We start from the raw sequence: 21,424 nt of genomic DNA on the forward strand, positions 1-21,424 counted from the left end.
ACATTTTTGGTCCATCCGAACCGGATTTCTGCAAGAAGTTGGTACCGGTTGCATAACAGTAATCCCTAGACACTACTTGATTTAATCACTCAGGAGCATATCCCACATTCCCATCTGTCCCAGGTTTGCATTTGTCTCTATATTGTCTTCAATGGTATGTACGTTTCGATTAAGCAAATAGTATTGTGTTGAACGGCAATAGAAAAGGCGCGAATGAATGAGTCAGTCGAATTATTCTTTTTTTTGCGATTTCGTTTTTTAACGAGAGTTCCCCAAATTCTAAATGTGCAAAAGTAAAACGCATAATACAAATTTTATATATGCTATAAAAGCTTAAATTCCAAAGAAAAAATTGTGCGGTTCAAAAATTCCATAAAATCCACGAGCATTTCCAAGCGAACCGAATATTACTAAGGTATTTTAGATATTCGCCATTTTCCGAGCAAAAAAAAAAAATCGTTTAAAAATTCTCAATTCATATAAAATTCATATGAAAGCTTTAAAAATTAAACGAGTGTCTTTCCCAATGTTACCATTTTCCATGTTCTGAAAAAATAATTTCTATCTTAATTCTTTAAGAGTTGCAATAAATGGCAAATACAAAAAGAAAATAAAAAAGGAGAAAGTGAAAAAGGCGTCAAAGTGATCACATGTGTGCTTTACGTATATTTCTTTATGTGTGATATTTTTGCCACATTGGTACAACTAGAAAAAAGAAAGAAGGGAATAATAAGTATTTTGCTATGATATGTTCGAAAACATAACCTGAAATATTAAGTGTCCATATATACACGTTAATTTTTTATATACATATATATATATAATATTGTGCGAAGGAACAACCAAAAGATAGAAAAGTTCAAGTCTCCACATTGGCTGAAACCGTTACGTAAACCAAAACCTGTTTCTTAATTGGTACGTACATACATACATATATTTATTACTTCTCTCCCAACATATTTCTTTCCCGCTCCCGCTTTATTCTCATTTTACATTATACCCATGTTCCTTCTCCCATATCAACGTACAAAGAGGGAACGAGTGAATTTGTTTGAGCTAAACTAAGTCTAACTTATCACACTCAATTGCTCTTACCATAGAAATGACAATTGGTTCATTTCCATATTCCCTTCGATAATTAAATAGCTCGGTGATCGATAATTCACAGATTCAACATGAATATGAGATAGTCATCGACAAGAATAACTATGACATAAGAAAAAAAAATTGGTTAAATACTATTAAATATTCCTTGAAATATTGGTAATTTAGATTGCTGGTTATTTTTTCCCATAAATCCTTACATCCAAAATTGGTATTCAGGCCCATACGTTCATGGATGAATAAGAGTGCAAAACAGAGTAAATTTTAATGCTATCATATTAAGGTGACCGGCTTGGCAATCCAAAAAATTAAATATTGTTGCACAATTTACTACCATTCTAATAAAATATTTTTTCGATAAAAGAAATACATTTTCTAACTATTTTTTTTAAATTTAATTTGTTGCATGTAAACATATATTAGAAACAAAATTTCTTAAAAATAGTTGGAACACTCCTACATTTTTTAAATATATTGAATATGAAATAATTCGTATTTCTCTTTCATTGTTCGATGTTTTGAAGTGTGTTAAGATATTTTTGAACGGCGATCGGCTTTTCTTTTCTAAGATCTATGAATCAATGCGTTTTGTTTCATACAAATTATATTGTGGTTACCCTGTCGTCCAATTTTATGGGTTTAAGGTGTAATACTTATAGTATTTTTGCTTTATTTCAAAAATTGGCTTCTTTGGAATCTTAGATATACATATCCAATTTCGGAATATATCGTGATATGATTGACTTTACGGTTTTGTGTTAGAGAAGTGATCTAACCCAAGGTTGTCACATACGTTTCATAACGCTGATGAAATATTAACTTGTCCGACTACAATAGTCAATATATTTCGAATATTTTTCCTTTTCTTCTGTTTTTTGGAAGTTGTTACAAATCTTTAGTTTCTTTTGGTCAGTATCTTTATTTGTACCCGTTTTCTGCCTATTTTTTCGTTCCTTTGCAGTTCTGAATTACCATGAGCGCATTGGAAAAATTTATTCGGGCCAATGATAAATTGGTCAAATTCGAACAGGAATTGACCGATGCAGTCATTTCCGATTCGACTATTTATTCTCTCGAAGTCCATCGAGAGGAATTAAAGTCTATGTGGTCCACTATTAAAGGTCTTTACGACAAATGTATTGACCACTTTGATAAAGAGGAAAAGAAGGAAGATAAGGCAAAGGGCAAAGGGGATAAATCATTGGATACTGACTCAGAGGAAGGGAATTCCCTTCTAGATAGTGTAAATGCTAGATTTCACAGTTCCTATGATACTTATGTCCGAGTTGTTTCAAAAATTAGTTCCGATATCCATAATCGATCTGAAGTTCCAAGAACTACTGTCCAAAATTCGAATTTCCATTTGCCTGCTTGCGATACGGAGTCGTTTCGGGGAGACTATCAATCATGGCCTTCTTTCCGAGACATGTTCTCCGCCATATATGTTAATAATTCCAGCCTCTCAAAGGTTCAGAAACTTTTTCATTTGAGAAAGAAAACTGAAGGAGAGGCGCATGACATCGTCAAGAAATGTCCCTTAACCAATAGTGGCTTTGATATTGCATGGGCTAATCTAAGGGATAGATTCGAAAACAAAAGGATGCTGGTCCACAGCCAGCTCCGACAGCTTTTCAATCTGACACCGATTAATACCGAATCGAGCGAGGAAATTAAATGCATTCAGAGGGACATTAATTCCTGCATTTCATCCTTAAAAATGTATGACATTGATGTCTCCAGCTGGGATGCAATTTTTGTATACATTTGCTCAACGAAGCTACCTCGTGTTACTCTTTCATTGTGGGAACAATCAATTCTGAACAAAAAGGATTTGTCGAGTTGGAATGACTTGGATTGTTTTTTGTCTAGTCGTTATCAGACTCTGGAAACCATCAGCGAAATTAATGGACCTTCTAAGACTGAGAAATCTCCTTCCTATTCTAGGAAAGTAATTTCATCGATGAGCAAGAAGGTTAATACCAACCATACAAAAATTTCTTCTTCCTCATCGAATCCTTTATGTAATTTATGTTCCAACGAATCTCATACGATCCGCAAATGTCCGAAGTTTCTTAACATGAATGTCGAGGATAAAGTCTCGTACATTCGTAGACAGAACTTATGTCTGAATTGTTTTGCTAAAGCCCATGGTGTAAAGGATTGCAAAAGTCCACATAACTGCTTCTCATGTGGAAAAAGGCATAATACGCTTTTACACCGTGACTTTAACTCATCGCAGGCTGTGCGGTCCATACCGAACCCAGGCTGTCAAGTTCAGGTTCCAAATCCCCATCCAATACAGTCCACGGTTCCTCCGACAGCCACTAATTATGTGAATACTGAGCCTATATCTTTACAGCCTTCGACATCTGGCAGAATCCAATCGTGTTTTGCTTCACATTCTCACCATGTATTGCTCGGCACAGCTTTAGTTCAAATCACCCATATCGGGGTGAAATATTTCGTTTAGAGCCTTGATTGATTCCGGATCTCAAGGTTCTTTTATTTCTGAACGCGTTTTCAATATCCTTAAATTACCATTTCAATCTATTGACGCCGAAATTGCTGGCCTTAATGGTGTCACATCCGCAAAAGCTAGAAAATTGGCAACATTTTCAATATGCCCCCGTTTTACCTCAGATTTTGAGGTAGACGTTAGGGCTTTAGTTGTTCCGCGACTTTCAGGCGATCTTCCAAGTACTTCCATTAATCGTTCCGTTCTAACAAATTTCCCTGATATTCAACTCGCTGACCCAAAGTTCTACGAAAGTGACCGAATCGATTTATTGATTGGTGCGGATTTATTCAACAGTATTATGTTGGAAAATGTTCATCGTAATATTTGTGGCTCTCTGATTGCTCAGGAGACGGTATTTGGGTGGATAGTAACTGGACCTGTTCAGTCACATCCCATAATATCATCATTTTCCACAGTTGTATCCTTTTGTACAGAAACAAATTTGGAAAAACAGCTGAAGCGTTTTTGGGAGGTGGAGGAAGTTCCGCAAAAACCTCACATTTCTGATTCGGATTCATTTTGCGAAAAATTATATTCTGATACCACTACACGGGATGTAAACGGTCGGTATATAGTGTCTCTTCCGTTTAAGCCATCGTTTGCAGAAAGTTCCCTTTCAATAGGTCCATCGAGATCTATCGCAAAAGCTCAATTCTTGAGAAATGAATCTCGGTTATTGAGAAACATGGACCAGAAAGAGCAATACGATTCGGTTGTACACGAATATATAGATTTGGGTCATATGGTGAAAGTTCCTACGCCTGCCTATGAAAATTTTCCTACGCACTACTATCTTCCTCATCATGCTGTGATTAAGCCTGATAGGACCACTACAAAGGTAAGAGTTGTATTCAATGCCTCTTGCCCCAGCTCTTCAGGTACATCATTGAATGACGTCCTATATCCAGGACCAATCCTCCAAAACGATCTGACGTTACTTCTCTTACGATGGCGATTTTATCCTTCGTTTTTAGCGCGGACATCGAAAAGATGTACCGGCAGATACGTGTTAATCCAAAGGACTCAAGATTTCAAAGAATTCTTTTTCGTTCCAATCCCAATGATCAAATTGAGGATTTTGAATTACAGACAGTCACTTTTGGGGTTAATGCGGCACCATACTTGGCAATTAGAACGTTATTACAACTGTTAAATGATTGTAGTGATTCACATCCTATGGCTAGTCAAATAATTCGTGATGACATGTACGTTGATGATGTTCTTAGCGGATGCCATGATCTCCAAACGGCCTTTGAGGCAAAAAATCAACTGGTTTCCGCTCTGAATTCCGCGTGCTTTCCTTTAAGAAAATGGACATCAAATTCAGCCAAACTTCTACAATCATTGCCAAAGGAACATGTTCTGAAACAAGATTTTCTAGTCTTCGATGACTCTAGTCAAATCAAAACCCTAGGAGTTAAATGGAATGCCATGTCCGATTGTTTCCTTTTTGACATTCAGGCTTTATCACCAAGAACGAGGTATACCAAAAGGCAAGTACTTTCGGAGATATCAAGGATATTTGATCCAGCGGGATGGCTATCTCCTATTGTAATCCCCGCTAAGATTCTTATGCGAAATGTGTGGCTTTCCAAAGTTGCTTGGGACGAGGATATCACACCCAAGTGCTTTCAAGACTGGGTACAGTTCTTACAAAATTTTTCGTCCACCAATTCCATTCAAATACCTCGATGGATTTCCTACTCCCCCATATGTAGCCTTCAATTTCATGCATTTTGTGATGCATCAGAAAATGCTTATGCTGCGGTAATATATACCCGAATCCAATTAGAAAACGACTCTGTCTGCATCAATTTGTTGACTTCCAAATCTCGAGTGGCTCCGGTTAAATCACTTTCGATTCCAAAACTCGAACTTTGTGGAGCTGCCTTATTAGCAGATGTCGTCGAATCTGTTGTTCCATCTATGAAGGTAACGAACTACGAGATTTATAAATGGACCGACTCCACTATAGTCCTAGCCTGGCTACGAAAACCTGCATGTCATTGGAAAACTTTTGTTGCCAATCGTGTGTCGCTGATATACAACAAAGTAGGTGTGGACAACTGGTTTCACATAGATACCCGATCAAATCCTGCGGACTTGGCCAGCCGAGGTGTTTATCCGAAGGACTTAGTCAACAATTCATTATGGTGGTCAGGACCGCATTGGTTGGTAGAACCACCAAACTGTTGGCCTTTATGTAATGACTTTCCATCTGAGACTGATTTAGAGCAAAAAGTTGTAAGGGTACACTTTGTTACTGATTCCAGTGACATAGATCTTCTTGAACGTTTTTCGTCTTTCCAACATGCCATTCGAATCATATGCTACGTTTACAGATTTTTCCTCAGAACCCATCCAAAATATCGCCATTCATTCTCATTTGATTCAACCGATTTAACTGCTACAGAGGTCACGAAAGTAAGAGACAAATTAATTGTTCTTTCCCAAGTGAAATATTTCCCTGACGTTCATGAAGCTTTACTTCAGAAGAAAACGATTCAAAAATCATCCTCTATCAACAGTCTTAACCCTTTCCTAGATGGTCATGGCATTATTCGTGCATTTGGTCGCTTAGCTTATTCATCAGCCCTGAGTTATAATGAACGTTATCCAATCATTCTTCCGTACAACTGTCCTTTTAGCCGACTTTTAGTCCAATTTACTCACGTCCTATATCTCCACGGCGGTAATCAACAGGTCCTCAATATTGTTAGACTCCAATTCTGGATTCCGAAGTTAAAAAACTTGATCAAAACTATCATCCATAAGTGCAAAATATGTGTCCTTCACAGAAGAAAACTTCAAACTCAGCTCATGGCTGCTCTTCCTCCCGCCCGAACTATCCTTAAGCGTCCATTTCATAATACGGGTGTGGATTTTGCCGGCCCGTTTGATATTAAGAGTTTTTCTGGACGAGGTTCAAAAATTTCCAAAGGCTATGTATGTTTGTTCGTGTGTTTTGCTACCAAAGCGATTCATCTGGAAGCCACTTCCTCGTTATCTACTTCCACTTTCTTAGCCGCTTTTCAACGTTTCATAGCCAGACGAGGGTGTCCCCTTAACATTTATTCTGACAACGGAAAGAATTTTGTTGGGGCATCACGGGAAATTGTTAAGGATTTCCTAATAGCCTCTCGATCTAATATTGTGTCACAATTTGCCCACCAACAACTCTCCTGGCATTTCATTCCTACCGGTGCACCACACATGGGTGGTTTATGGGAAGCCGGAGTGAAAAGTTTTAAGAACCATTTCAAGAAAATTTCCGGGGGTTTCACTTATTCCTTTGAAGAATTTTGCACTCTCTTATCAAAAATCGAATCCTGCCTAAATTCCAGACCAATATACAGAATGTCAGAAGATCCCACGGATCTGAATCCGCTTACGCCAGGACACTTCCTTACTGGTGGACCCTTATTAGCCCCTCCAGAACCTTCTTATGATACTCATCCCGAATCGGTTGTTAATCGTTGGCAGCGCGTCAAAGTTCTTCAGCAACACTTCTGTCAACGATGGAAAACCGAATACTTAAGGGAACTCCATAAGAGAAATAAATGGAAAAATCCCGAAAAGGATATAGAAATTGATTCTGTCGTTGTCATTCGTGATGAAAACCTTCCACCCAACGAATGGCGAATTGGTCGAGTTGTAAAACTATACCCAGGAAAAGACAAGCGAGTAAGAGTAGTTGATGTATACACAGCGAAAGGTGTAATAACTCGACCCATTGTAAAGCTGGTAATTCTTCCAACAATTTAGCTAAGTGGCACACTCACTTCTCCCAAATCAAGTCCTTCCTACCGTCGCATTAAATTTTCTATAAACGTTTATTTGTAGCTTATTTTAATTTCAGGATGCCTAGAATCATAAAAAATAGGTCTTTGACACCAAAGCGACCCACAACGTACAAGCGAGCCTTCCAGTGCCGGATCTGCAAAAAATATCACCCATTGCGTCTTTGTAAACGATTTCTATCCATGGGTCCCTACCAACGGAAAAAAGCTGTAGAGAAGTTTAACTATTGTACAAACTGTTTAGCGCATGAACACTCAAGCTCTGGATGTTTTTCCAATACTGGATGTCACATTTGTCGAAAACTGCATCACACGCTCCTCCACCAAAAGCTTCCAAGTCGATCACGTAAAAATGACTCTGCAGTTTCAATAGTAACAAATACTTTGCCGTCTCAAACTGTCACCATTCTTCCTACAGCTATTGTGAAAATTGCACACGGAGGTCGTCTACACCCAATTCGTGCCCTTATTGACACTGGCTCTGCCATAAGCCGCATTTCCCAGACAACGGTCACAAAGCTTGGTATTTCTACCAGCCGTGTGGAAAATACATTTATCTGCCAAATATCAATTCGAGCCATGTCTGATCCGAAAGCTAGATTTTCATCGAGTTTCCGTGTTGACAACAGAATTGCAATGAAAACCCCCTCAAATTCCTTGCCTTCTACATTTAAGGAAAAGTTCGTAAATTTGATCCTGGCGGACCCAACATTTTATGAGAATGCGCCGATTTCGATGATATTAGGAGCAGATGTTTACCCTAAGCTTATCCTCGGCGGTGTGATGCCCAATCAAGAAGGCAGGCTGATGGCACAGAACTCCATCTTGGGATGGTTGGTTTCCGGAACGTGCCCGCTTTGAAAATCTTCTCTAATATCAAATGATTTTTTTATACCCTCCACCATAGGATGGGGGTATATTAACTTTGTCATTCCGTTTGTAACACATCGAAATATTGCTCTAAGACCCCATAAAGTATATATATTCTGGGTCGTGGTGAAATTCTGAGTCGATCTAAGCATGTCCGTCCGTCCGTCCGTCTGTCCGTCCGTCTGTCCGGCTGTCCGTCCGTCTGTGGAAATCACGCTAACTTCCGAACGAAACAAGCTATCGACTTGAAACTTGGCACAAGTAGTTGTTATTGATGTAGGTCGGATGATATTGAAAATGGGCCATATCGGACCACGTTTACGTATAGCCCCCATATATACCGATCCCCAAATTTGGCTTGGGGGGCCTCCCGGAGCAGCAAAATTCATCCGATCCGGTTGAAATTTGGTACGTGGTCTTAGTATATGGTATCTAACAACCATGCAAAAATTGGTCCATATCGGTCCATAATTATATATAGCCCCCATATAAACCGATCCCCAGATTTGACCTCCGGAGCCTCTTTGAGGGGCAAAATTCATCCGATCCGATTGAAATTTGGTACGTGGTCTTAGTATACGGTCTCTAACAACCATGCAAAAATTGGTCCATATCGGTCCATAATTATATATAGCCCCCATATAAACCGATCCCCAGATTTGACCTCCGGAGCCTCTTGGAGGGGCAAAAATAATCCGATCCGGTTGAAATTTGGTACCTGATGTTAGTTTACGGCCTCTAATAACCATGCAAAAATTGGTCCATATCGGTCCATAATTATATATAGCCCCCATATAAACCGATCCTCAGATTTGACCTCCGGAGCCTCTTGGAAGAGCAAAATTCATCCGATCCAGTTGAGATTTGGTACATGGTGTTAGTATATGGTCTCTAACAACCATGCAAAAATTGGTCCATATCGGTCCATAATTATATATAGCCCCCATATAAACCGATCCCCAGATTTGACCTCCGGAGCCTCTTGGAGGGGCAAAAATAATCCGATCCGGTTGAAATTTGGTACCTGATGTTAGTTTACGGCCTCTAATAACCATGCAAAAATTGGTCCATATCGGTCCATAATTATATATAGCCCCCATATAAACCGATCCCCAGATTTGACCTCCGGAGCCTCTTGGAAGAGCAAAATTCATCCGATCCAGTTGAGATTTGGTACATGGTGTTAGTATATGGTCTCCAACAACCATGCAAAAATTGGTCCATATCGGTCCATAATTATATATAGTTCCCATATAAACCGTCCCCAGATTTGACGTCCGGAACCTCTTGGAGGAGCAAAAGTCATCCGATACGGTTGAAATTTGGTACATTTTGTCAATATATGGCCTCTAACAGCCATGTAAAAATTGGTCCATATCGGTCTTTAGTTATATATAGCCGATGACTTATTACACAAAAATTGGTCCATATCGCCAAAAATAATCTACCAAAACTTTATTTCCATAGAAAATTTTGTCAAATTTTATTACTATAGAAAGTTTTGTTAAAATTTCATTTCTATAGAAAGTTTTGTCAAAAGTTTATTTCTATACAAATGTTTGTCAAAATTTTATTTCCATAGAAAATTTTGTCAAAATTTTATTTCTATAGAAAATGTGGTAAACTACCAAAACTTTATTTCCATAGAAAATTTTGTCAAATTTTATTACTATAGAAAGTTTTGTTAAAATTTCATTTCTATAGAAAGTTTTGTCAAAAGTTTATTTCTATAGAAATGTTTGTCAACATTTTATTTCTATAGAAAATTTTGTAAAAAATTTATTTCTGTAGAAAATTTTGTCAACATTTTATTTCTATACAAAATTTTGTCAAAATTTCATTTCTATACAAAATTTTGTCAACATTTTATTTCTATAGAAATTTTTGTCAAAATTGTATTGCTATAGAAAATTTTGTCAACGTTTTACTTCCATAGAAAATTTTGTCAACATTTTATTTCTATAGAAAATTTTGTCAAGTTTTTATTTCTATAGAAAATTTTGTCAAATTTTTATTTCTATAGAAAATTTTGTCAAAATTTTTTTTCTATAGAAAATTTTGTCAAGGTTTCATTTCTATAGAAAATTTTGTCAAATTATTTCTATAGAAAATTTTGTCAAGTTTTTATTTCTATAGAAAATTTTGTCAAATTTTTATTTCTATAGAAAATTTTGTCAAACTAGATTATATACGTATTTAATCAGCCTTTTTTGTTTAATATATACCCCGTATGGGATAACTTACAATTTAGAAGACAGTATTAAAAAGTTTTACGATACCTTGCCATCGGCAAGTGTTATCGCAACCCAAGTAATTCGATTGTGGATGACAGCCTTTAGTAGAAGTTCCTACGCAATCCATGGTGGAGGGTACATAAGATTCGGCCTGGCCGAACTTACGGCCGTATATACTTGTTTTTTTATTGAACTCTTTATTCGAACTTTCTATATATACTTTTAACTAACTTTTTTTTTGATGGTACCCATCAAGGGGCCCGGAATGTTTGTGTCACAGAATTGCATCCCTAATTGTAATAAGCGACTCTTTAAAGCTAAGATTTGCCATAAGTTCAAATGCAGGTGGCGTTGCCCTGCATTCGTTAAGATAATGAATACGTCAAACAAATGTTAGTTGTTAAGTTCTTGCCTAAATAAAGTGTTACTTTGTATTTAACATCGAAACGAACAACACGGTAATTTCCATCATTTCAATCAGGGATACTTCCACCATTCTAACCCTTTTGTTTCCACATTTTCTTTTTCTATCCTTCTTCGAGGAAACATTTGGTCCAAATCGAGTGGTTTCATAAATTATTATTGGTGTTTTGCAGCCATCTAGACCTTTATCCAGCCAATTTCTCTTCGAATCATCAACTAAACACTCATAAAATATTCGGATGTACGGAATTTGAGGAAGATCGGTTGATATACACGCCAATTATGACCAGATCGGTGAAAAATATATATGGCAGCTACATCTAAATCTGAACCGATTTTTTTCCAAAATCAATAGGGATCGTCTTTGAGCCGAAACAGGACCCTATACCAAATTTTAGGACAATCGGACTAAAACTGCGTGCTGTACTTTGCACACAAAAATACATCAACAGACAGACAGACAGACGGACAGACAGACAGACAGACATCGCTAAATCGACTCAGAATTTAATTCTAAGACGATCGGTATACTAAACGATGGGTCTCATACTTTTCCTTCTTGGCGTTACATACAAATGCACAAACTTATTATACCCTGTACCACAGTAGTGATGAAGGGTATAAAAAAACAAAATTAAATCCTCAAAATAAGTCTTAATATGCAATGAATGTTTAGAAAAATTCAGCGAAAACCAAAAAATACAAAAAAAAAAATCAGTGTTGCTTTATCCCCTCTCAGAAATTTCTGAGTGTTTTAAAGCTTTACAAAAGTGGTAACACCGTAATATTAAAGGTCTTTCGGACTCGGTTTCAAGAGGTCCCTTGACTAGTGAGCATAACATAGTATCGGCCTGCCACCATTGATAGGAGAGAAGTTCAACACTTCTGGTATCACAATGTACTGAACACAGAAAAAAGTGAATATTTGAACCAAATACAAAAATTGTGATTTCAATTATTTTTTTATTTCATTTTCCGCTTATTACGCAAATCATAAATCCAATTACCCAAATTGTAAGATTGTCATAAAAAATTTTTCAAATAATGGAATATTTCAGTTGAGTACAAAGGTAATTGGAATTTGTTATACATTAGTACTTGAAGTATATGATTCTTTTCAATTACGGTCGTAATTGAACTGAGCACAATACTTATTAAATTTTAAAACCTATATCAATTACTATTGTAATTGCGTTTATTATGATGATAATCCATATAAATACACCCTGACAAATTGGTTTATGCTTTTTATTATTAACAAGTATATACGGCCGTAAGTTCGGCTAGGCCGAATCTTATGTATCCTCCACCATGGATTGCATAGAAACTTCTACTAAAGACTGTCATCAACAATCGACTTACTTGGGTTGCGAACTCTTGCCGATGGCAAGGTATCTTAAAACTTCTTAACACCGTCTTCTCAATTGTAAGTTAGTCCATACGGGGAACGTATATAATTCAGTTTGATAAAATTTTCTATAGAAATAAAATTTTGACAAAATTTTTATAGAAATAAATTTTTGACAAAATTTTCTATAGAAATACATTTTTGACAAAATTTTCTATAGAAATAAACTATTGACAAAATTTTCTATAGCAATAAAATCTTGACAAAATTTTGTATAGTAATAAAATTTTGACGAAATTTCTATAGTAATAAAATTTTGACAAAATTTTCTATAGCAATAAAATTTTGACAAAATTTTCTATAGAAAAAAATGTTGACAAAATTTTCTTTAGAAATAAAATTTTGATAAAATTTCTATAGAAACAAAATTTTGACAAATTTTTTCATAGAAATAAATTTTTGACAACATTTTCTATAGAAATAAAATTTTGACAAAATTTCTATAGAAATAAACTTTTGACAAAATTTTCTATAGCAATAAAATTTTGACAAAATTTTCTATAGAAAAAAATGTTGACAAAATTTTCTTTAGAAATAAAATTTTGACAAAATTTTCTATAGAAATAAAATTTTGACAAAATTTTCTTTAGAAATAAAATTTTGATAAAATTTCTATAGAAATAAACTTTTGACAAAGTTTTTTATAGAAATAAAATTTTGACAAAAATTTTCTATATAAATAAAATTTTGACAAAATGTTCTATGGAAATAAAATTTTGACAAAATTTTCTATAGAAATAAAATCTTGACGAAATTTTCTTTAGATATAAAATTTTGATAAAATTTCTATAGAAATAAAATCTTGAAAAAATTTCTATAGAAATAAACTTTTGACAAAATTTTCTTTAGCAAAAAACCAAATTTTGTATAGTAATAAAATTTTGATGACATTTCTATTGTAATAAAATTTTGACAAAATTTTCTATAGCAATAAAATTTTGACAAAATTTTCTAAAGAAATAAAATCTTGACAAAATTTTGTATAGTTATACAATTTTGACAAAATTTTCTATAGAAAAAAATTTTGACAAAATTTTCTTTAGAAATAAAATTTTGATAAAATTTCTATAGAAACAAAATTTTGACAAAATTTTCTATAGAAATAAAATCTTGACAAAATTTTATATAGCAATAAAATTTTGACGAAATTTCTATAGTAATAAAATTTTGACAAAATTTTCTATAGCAATAAAATTTTGACACAATTTTCTATAGAAATAAAATTTTGACAAAATTTTCTATAAAAATAAAATTTTGGTAGATTATTTTTGGGGATCAGCTAAACATAACTATAGAATGATATGGACCAATTTTGGCATAGGTTAGGTTAGGTGGTAGCCCGATGTATCAGGCTCACTTAGACTATTCAGTCCATTGTGATACCACATTGGTGAACTTCTCCCTTATCACTGATTGCTGCCCGATTCCAAGTTAAGCTCAATGACAAGGGACCTCCTTTTTATAGACTAGTCCGAACGGCATTCCACATTGCAGTGAAACCACTTAGAGAAACTTTGAAACCCTCAGAAATGTCACCAGCATTACTGAGGTGGGATAATCCACCGCTGAAAAACTTTTTGGTGTTCGGTCGAAGCAGGAATCGAACCCACGACCTTGTGTATGCAAGGCGGGCCTGCTAACCATTGCACCACGGTGGCTCCCAATTTTAGCATGGTTGTTAGCGGCCATATACTGGCGCATTGCACCAAATTTCACCAAGTACCAAATTTCAACCGGATCGGATGAATTTTGCTCCTCCAAGAGCTCTGAAGGTCAAATCTGTGGATCGGTTTAAATTGGAGCTATATATAATTAAGACCGGTATGGACCAATTTGTACATGGTTGTTAGAGACCATATACTGACACCAGGTACTAAATTTCAACCGGATCGGATGAATTTTGCTCATCCATGACTCCGGAGGTCAAATCTGGGGATCGGTTTATATGGGGGCTATTTATAATTATGGGCCAATGTGGACCAATTTGCATGGTTGTTAGAGACCATATACTAACACCATGTACCAAATTTCAGCCGTATCGGATGAAATTTGCTTCTCTTAGAGACGCAAGCCAAATCGGGGGATCGGTTTATATGATGGGGGCTAATTATGGACCTATGGGGACCAATTTTGTATGGTTGTTAGAGACCATATACCAACATTATGTACCAAATTTCAGGCGGATCGCATGAAATATGCTTCTCTTAGAGGCTCCGCAAGCCAAATCTGGGGGTCCGTTTATATGGGGGCTATACGTAAAAGTGAACCGATATGGCCCATTTGCACTACCATCCGACCTACTTCAATAACAACTACTCGTGCCCGATTCTTAAATTTGATTTTATTTCCGAAATTTGTTGCTTTTGTTTGCAATACATATCAGCCACCTTATATATAAAAACGGAGTTGTGTTTATTTATTTGGTTGTTGTATGTACCGGGTAAGCTCCGAAACGTCTGAACTAATTCACTTGAAATTTTCAAGGAACGTATAGCTCGGACTCGGCTATAAAAAGAGGTCGCTTGTCATTGAGCTTAACATGGAATCGGACAGCACTCAGTGAGAGCGAAGTTCATCAATGTGGTATCACAATGGACTGAATAGTCTAAGTGAACTGCCACCTAACCTTGACTGACGCGTGCTTAGTGCGATAACACATGGCTCTGCGGTATATTTTAATGTCCATATCAATTTATTTCAAATATTTCGAATAATCGAAATTATTTTTTTTTTAATTTTATTTTAAGGCCATATACATATGTGGAATATTGACAGAAAATTTTTTCAAAGTAGATTTTTATAGAAAATTTTGTCAAAATGTTATTTCTATAAAAAGTTTCGTTAAAATTTTATTTCTATAGCAAATTTTGTCAAAATTTTATTTCTATAAGAAATTTATTCAAAATTTTATTACTATAGAAATATTTTTTTCTATAGAAAATTTTGTCAAAATTTTATTTCTATAGAAAATTGAGTTCAAATTTTGTTTCTATAGAATATTTTGCAAAATTTTATTTCTATAGAAAATTTTGCAAAATTTTGTTTGTTAAACAAAATTTTTTTCAAAATTTTATTTCTATAAAAATGTAAGTCAACATTTTATTACTATAGAAAATTTTGTCAAAATTTTATTTCTATAGAAAATTTTGTCAAAATTTTGTTTCTATAGAAAATTTTGTCAAAATTTTGTCAAAATTTTGTGTCTGTAGAATATTTTGCAGAATTTTATTTACTACACAAAAATTTTTCTAAAATTGTATTTTTATTGATATTTTTTTCAAAATTTCATTTCTATAAGAAAAAATTGTCAAATTTTATTTCTATAGCAAATGTTTTCAAAATTTTTTTCTTACTGATACTCACTGATACTCACTGATACTCACTGCTATAACAAATGTATTCAAAATTTTATTACTATAGAAATATTTTTTTCTACACAAAAAATTTAGTCAACATTTTATTTCTATAGAAAATTTTGCAAAATTTTGTTTGCTACACAATTTCTATTGATAATTTTTTCAAACTTTTATTTCTATAGAAAATTTAGTCAAAATTTTGTTTCTATAAAAATTTTATTCAAATTTGTATTTCTATATATTTGGTCAAAATTTGATTTCTATAGAAAATTTTGCCAAAATTTTATTTCTATAGAAAATTTTGTCAGAATTTTATTTCTATTGAAACTTTTGTCAACATTTTATTTCTATACCAAATATTGTCAAAATTTTATTTCTATAGAAAATTTAGTCAAAATATTATTTCTATAGAAAATTTTGTCAAAATTTTATTTCTATAGAAAATTTAGTCAAAATTTTGTTTGTGTAGAAAATTTTGCAAAATTTTATTTCTATATAAAATTTTGAAAAATTTTATTTACCAGACAAAATTTTTTCCAAAATTGTATGCTCACTGATACTCACTGTTAAGTCGAAAACTTGTAGAAATGACTCAAATTTTTTAAATTTTTCAATGAATGATTCATAAATGCATTTTTGCGAAATTGTCTAAACAATTATAAATATTTCCCAAATATTGCCCGAGATTTTGTAGAAGTCTGATTTGAGATTTTATCAAAATGTAGATCTAAATACAAAGTTGTGCAGAGTATATTATAATCGGCCCGCCCGACTTTAGACTTTCCTTGCATTTTTATTTTTTGTTAAAATTGTGTTACGTCCCATAACGTTAGATTTAAATTTTAAGTACATAGATTTTGTAGAAGTATATACAATTTTGTCTAAATCGATTCATATTCAAATGCATGCATATGGGAATATAAACCTTTATATAGCACGCAACAAATTTGAAGGATTTGAGAGAGTATCAATAATTTTGGTCCACAAATACATATACTGTTGGTATCTTCTCATACTATGAAGGGTATTTATATCATTATTTTATTTATTAAACATTGTCCTAAATTTGAAATATAGAGTTCAGTTGGCATCTAATGTGAAATTAAGACCTTTTTTTGCACACATAAATAAATACGATACTTTATATCGATCCACTTACGGTACCCCCACAATAGAACTACAAATTAATGGTATTAAAATGAGATTTAGTTATATTACCCGGAGTCGACTCCGGAGTCGGAGTCGAGCTGATGAAAAATGCTGGAGTCGGAGTCGAGCAAAATGGGTTCGACTCCACAGCCCTGGTAGAAATGGTAGCAACCTGAAGTTGGTTTGCAATGCATATCAGCCACACAATGAACATATGAACAAAATTTCTTTTTTTTACTATTTTAATATAATTGTCATGGTGAAATTATTATCCATTGCAGCAATTTTTTTGTTAATGACATTACTTTTGCCCCATTCGTTTTTGTTTTTTTGTTTTTTTTTTTGATTTGCACTTCACAAATGCAGAGACAGACAACCACATTACATTGCAGACCACAAACTAAATACCGGAATAAAAACCACTTTCGAAATCACAAATCAAATGTACGATGATAAACTAACAGAAGTACCCATGCAAAAGAAGCAAAACTAACCAAAAAATATGGGCTATTAAAAGCAAGCGAGATAATTTCAAAAATATCATGCAGATTTTACGGTACTCTTTCTTTAATAAAAACATCAACAGCCATCAGCAAAAAAGCAAAAAATAAAATAACTCAGACTGTAAATTTACTGTAAAGTCGCGACTTCCTTAAGCCTACCTAAACTGTGTGTGTGTGTGTGTGTTTTCATGGCCAATGTGGAAAAGTAATTCAACAGCGGCAGTCATAATCAGAAAAGGTTATTCACCATCATCATAATAAATGGCTTAAAACTAGACCAGAATGAAACCCAAACAAGTAAGGAAAGTCTAAAGTCGGGCGGGGCCGACTATATTATACCCTGCGCCACTTGGTAGATCTAAATTTTCGATACCATATCACATCCGTCAAATGTGTTGTGGGCTATATAAAAAGGTTTGTCCCAAATACATACATTTAAATATCACTCGATTTGGACAGAATTTGATAGACTTTAACAAAATCTATAGACTCAAAATTTAAGTTGGCTAATGCACTAGGGTGGAACAAAATTTTAGTAAAAAAATATGGGAAACAAAAGTTTATTTATGATTTATCGCTCGATATAGATGTATTAGAAGTTTAGGAAAATTAGAGTCATTTTTACAACTTTTCGACTAAGAAGTGGCGATTTTTGTCGAAATCAGAAAAACATATATATGGGAGCTATATCTAAATCTGAACCGATTTCAAACAAATTTGGCACACATGACTATACTACCAATTGTACTTCTTGTGCAAAATTTCCACCAAATTGCGCCACAACTCTGGCTTCTGGGTCCATATAAGTGCATATCGGGCGAAAGATATATATGGGAGCTATATCTAAATCTGAATCGATTTCAACCAAATTTGGCACGAAAAATATATATGGAAGCTATATCTAAATCTGAACCGATTTCAATAAAATTTGGCACACTTGACTACACTACTAATTGTACTCTGGCTTCTGGGACGTATTAGTCCATATCGGGCGATAGATATATATGGGAGCTATATCTAAATCTGAACCGATTTCAATAAAATTTTCTATAGAAATAAAATTTTGACAAAATTTTCTATAGAAATAAAATTTTTACAAAATTGTCTATAGATATAAAATTTTGACAAAATATTCTACAGATATAAAATTTTGACAAAATTTTCTATAGAAATAAAATTTTGACAAAATTTTCTATAGTAATAAAATTTGGACAAAATTTTCTATAGAAAATAAAATTTTGAAAAATTTTTTTATAGAAATAAAATTTAACCAAAAATTTCTATGGATATAAAATTTTAACAAAATTTTCTATAGATATAAAATTTGGACAAAATTTTCTATAGAAATAAAATTTTAACAAAATTTTCTATAGATATAAAATTTGGACAAAATTTTCTATAGAAATAAAATTTTGACAAAATTTTCTATAGAAAAAAAATTTTGACAAAATCTTCTATAGAAATAAAATGTTGACAAAATTTTCTATAGAAATAAAATTTTGACGAAATTTTCTATAGAAATAAAATTTTGACAAAATTTTCTATAGAAATAAAATTTGGCAAATTTTTCTATAGTAATAAAATTTTGACAAAATTGTCTACAAAAATAAAATTGTGACAAAATTTTCTATAGAAATAAAATTTTGGCAAAATTTTGGATAGTAATAAAATTTTGGCAAATTTTTTATAGAAATAAAATTAAAAAAAAAATGTGTATAGAAATAAAATTTTGGTGTCATCAACATGTTCTACCGGAGAATTCGGTTGACAAAGCCAAAAAATAAAATAAAAAATACTTTGTTGCATAGTATATTAGTCACCCTTTATTAAGGTCTCGCCTTATGCAAGGACTGCAATTTTATTTTGTAGCACTTACATTATTGTTCGGGTTAATTTTTTGTTTCTCATTCCATATGGATACAGCTGAAATTATGTGAATACCTCACCTTGAATTGAATGGCGATTGCACCAAAATTTATTTAATGACAAATTTCTAAGGAGCCTAATGACGACATAGCTCAACCCCTCTGTCTGTTGTAATTTATTGATACTCAATTTCCATGAACACTTATCAATATCAGTTACAATCAGTTAATAACCCTGAAGGCGTCTCCTTCTTTTCATACCGGCAAACCAAAGACTACAAAAAAGCAGATTCCCACTTACATAGATATTGGAAAACAATCATTTCACTATTTTTCTTTCTCTATTTTTCTACAATTGTTAACCTAAAAGAAAGAAAACCCAATTCATTTAAACAATTCATTTTATTGTATCAATCGATAGTTATACAGTGGAAATGGCCAGAGCCATTGGCACTATGACAATTTATTGAAAGTCATAAAAATCATTTGAATTGTGGCGCCCAATGCAAGACAATTTTATTCGTATAAAACGATTCAATGAAAAAGACCACTGAATTTCATGGCTCTAGGGAATATGACCAGAAGATAAATGTGTTTGAGTGTGTGTATTTGTGGAGGTGCAGCCAGGAGGATAATTAATCAAATAATTAAAAATTTTTTATCAAAAACAATCCATCGAAAAAAAAATTGAAGAAACTTTAAAAGCACTTCTCAAAATAATCTCCGAAAGATATTCTTTATTATAACTACACAGGAAAAAGTTTTAATTATAATTAAATATAACAAAACACAACGGATTTTTAAGTTTAAATGGTTCTCAAAATTTTAAGTTTAAATGGTTCTCAATTTTGTCAAAATTTTATTTCTATAGAAAATTTTGTCAAAATTTTATTTCTATAGAAAATTTTGTCAAAATTTTATTTCTATAGCAAATCTTGCCAAAATTGTATTTCTATAGAAACTTTTGTCAAAATTTTATTTCTATAGAAATTTTGGTCAACATTTTATTTTTATAGACAATTTTATCAAAATTTTATTTTTATAGACAATTTTGTCAAAATGTTATTTCATTAGAAAATTTTGTCAAAATTTTATTTCTATAGAATTTTTTTTTCAAAATTTTATTTCTATAGAAAGTTTTTTTCAAAATTTGATTTCCATAGAAAATTTTGTCGAAATTCTATTTCTATAGAAAATTTTGTGAAAATTTTTATTTCTATAGAAAAATTTGTCAAAATTTTATTTCTATAGAAAATTTTGTCAAAATTTCATTTCTTTAGAAAATTTTGTCAAAGTTTTATTTCCATAGAAAATTTTGCCAAAATTGTATTTCTATAAAAAATGTTCTCAAAATTTTATTTCTATAGAAAATTTTCTCAAATTTTCATTTCTACAAAAAATCTTCTCAAAATTTTACGTCTATAGAATTTTTTGTCAAAATTTTACGTCTATAGAAAATGTTGTCAAAATTTTATTTCTATAGAAAATGTTGTCAAAATGTTATTTCTGTAGAAAATGTTGTCAAAATTATATATCTATAGAAAATTTTGTGAACATTTTATTTTTATAAAAAGTTTTTTCAAAATTTTATTTCTATAGAAAATTTTGTCAAAATTTGATTTCCATAGAAAATTTTGTCAAAATTTTATTTTTATAGACAATTTTGTCAAAATTTTATTTCTATAGAAAGTTTTTCAAAATTTTATTTCTATAGAAAGTTTTTCAAAATTTTATTTCTTTAGAAAATTTTGTCAAAATTTTAGTTCTATAGAAAATTTTGTCAAATTTTTATTTCTATAGAAAATTTTTTCAAAATTTTATTTCTATAGAAATTTTTTTCAAAATTTGATTTCCATAGAAACTTTTGTCAAAATTTTATTTCTATAGAAAATTTTATGAACATTTTTATTTCTATAGAAAAATTGTTGTCATAATTTTATTTCTATAGAAAATTTTGTCAAAATTTTATTTCTTTAGTAAATTTTGTCAAAATTTTATTTCTATAGAAAATTTTCTCAAAATTTTATTTCTATACAAAATTTTCTCAAAATTTTATTTCTATGGAAAATTTGGTCAACATTTTATTTCTATAGAAAATATTCTCAAAATTTTACGTCTATAGAAAATTTTGTCAAAATTTTATTTCTATAGAAACTGTTGTCGAAATTTTATTTCTATAGAAAATTTGGTCAAC

General features: G+C 32.4%; 1 protein-coding gene across 1 annotated transcript; it reads left to right on the top strand.

The window, feature by feature from the left end:
* Nucleotides 1–2,077: 2,077 nt before the first annotated feature.
* Nucleotides 2,078–7,387, top strand: LOC142235903 (uncharacterized). Its single transcript, XM_075307153.1, has 3 exons — nt 2,078–3,489; nt 3,575–4,555; nt 4,597–7,387. The coding sequence occupies exons 1-3, from the start codon at nt 2,078–2,080 to the stop codon at nt 7,385–7,387; spliced, it is 5,184 nt and encodes a 1,727-aa protein (XP_075163268.1).
* The last annotated feature ends 14,037 nt before the right edge of the window (nt 7,388–21,424 follow it).

This window comes from Haematobia irritans, chromosome 4, assembly GCF_050003625.1.
Source record: "Haematobia irritans isolate KBUSLIRL chromosome 4, ASM5000362v1, whole genome shotgun sequence".
NCBI classification, from domain to species: Eukaryota; Metazoa; Arthropoda; class Insecta; order Diptera; family Muscidae; genus Haematobia; species Haematobia irritans.

Coding starts and splice junctions, on each gene's coding strand:
- LOC142235903 (XM_075307153.1), top strand. CDS start 2,078: ATGAGCGCATTGGAAAAATTTATTCGGGCCAATGATAAATTGGTCAAA. Junction 3,490..3,574: donor ACATCTGGCAGAATCCAATC/GTGTTTTGCTTC, acceptor TATTTCGTTTAG/AGCCTTGATTGATTCCGGAT. Junction 4,556..4,596: donor ATCCTCCAAAACGATCTGAC/GTTACTTCTCTT, acceptor CTTCGTTTTTAG/CGCGGACATCGAAAAGATGT.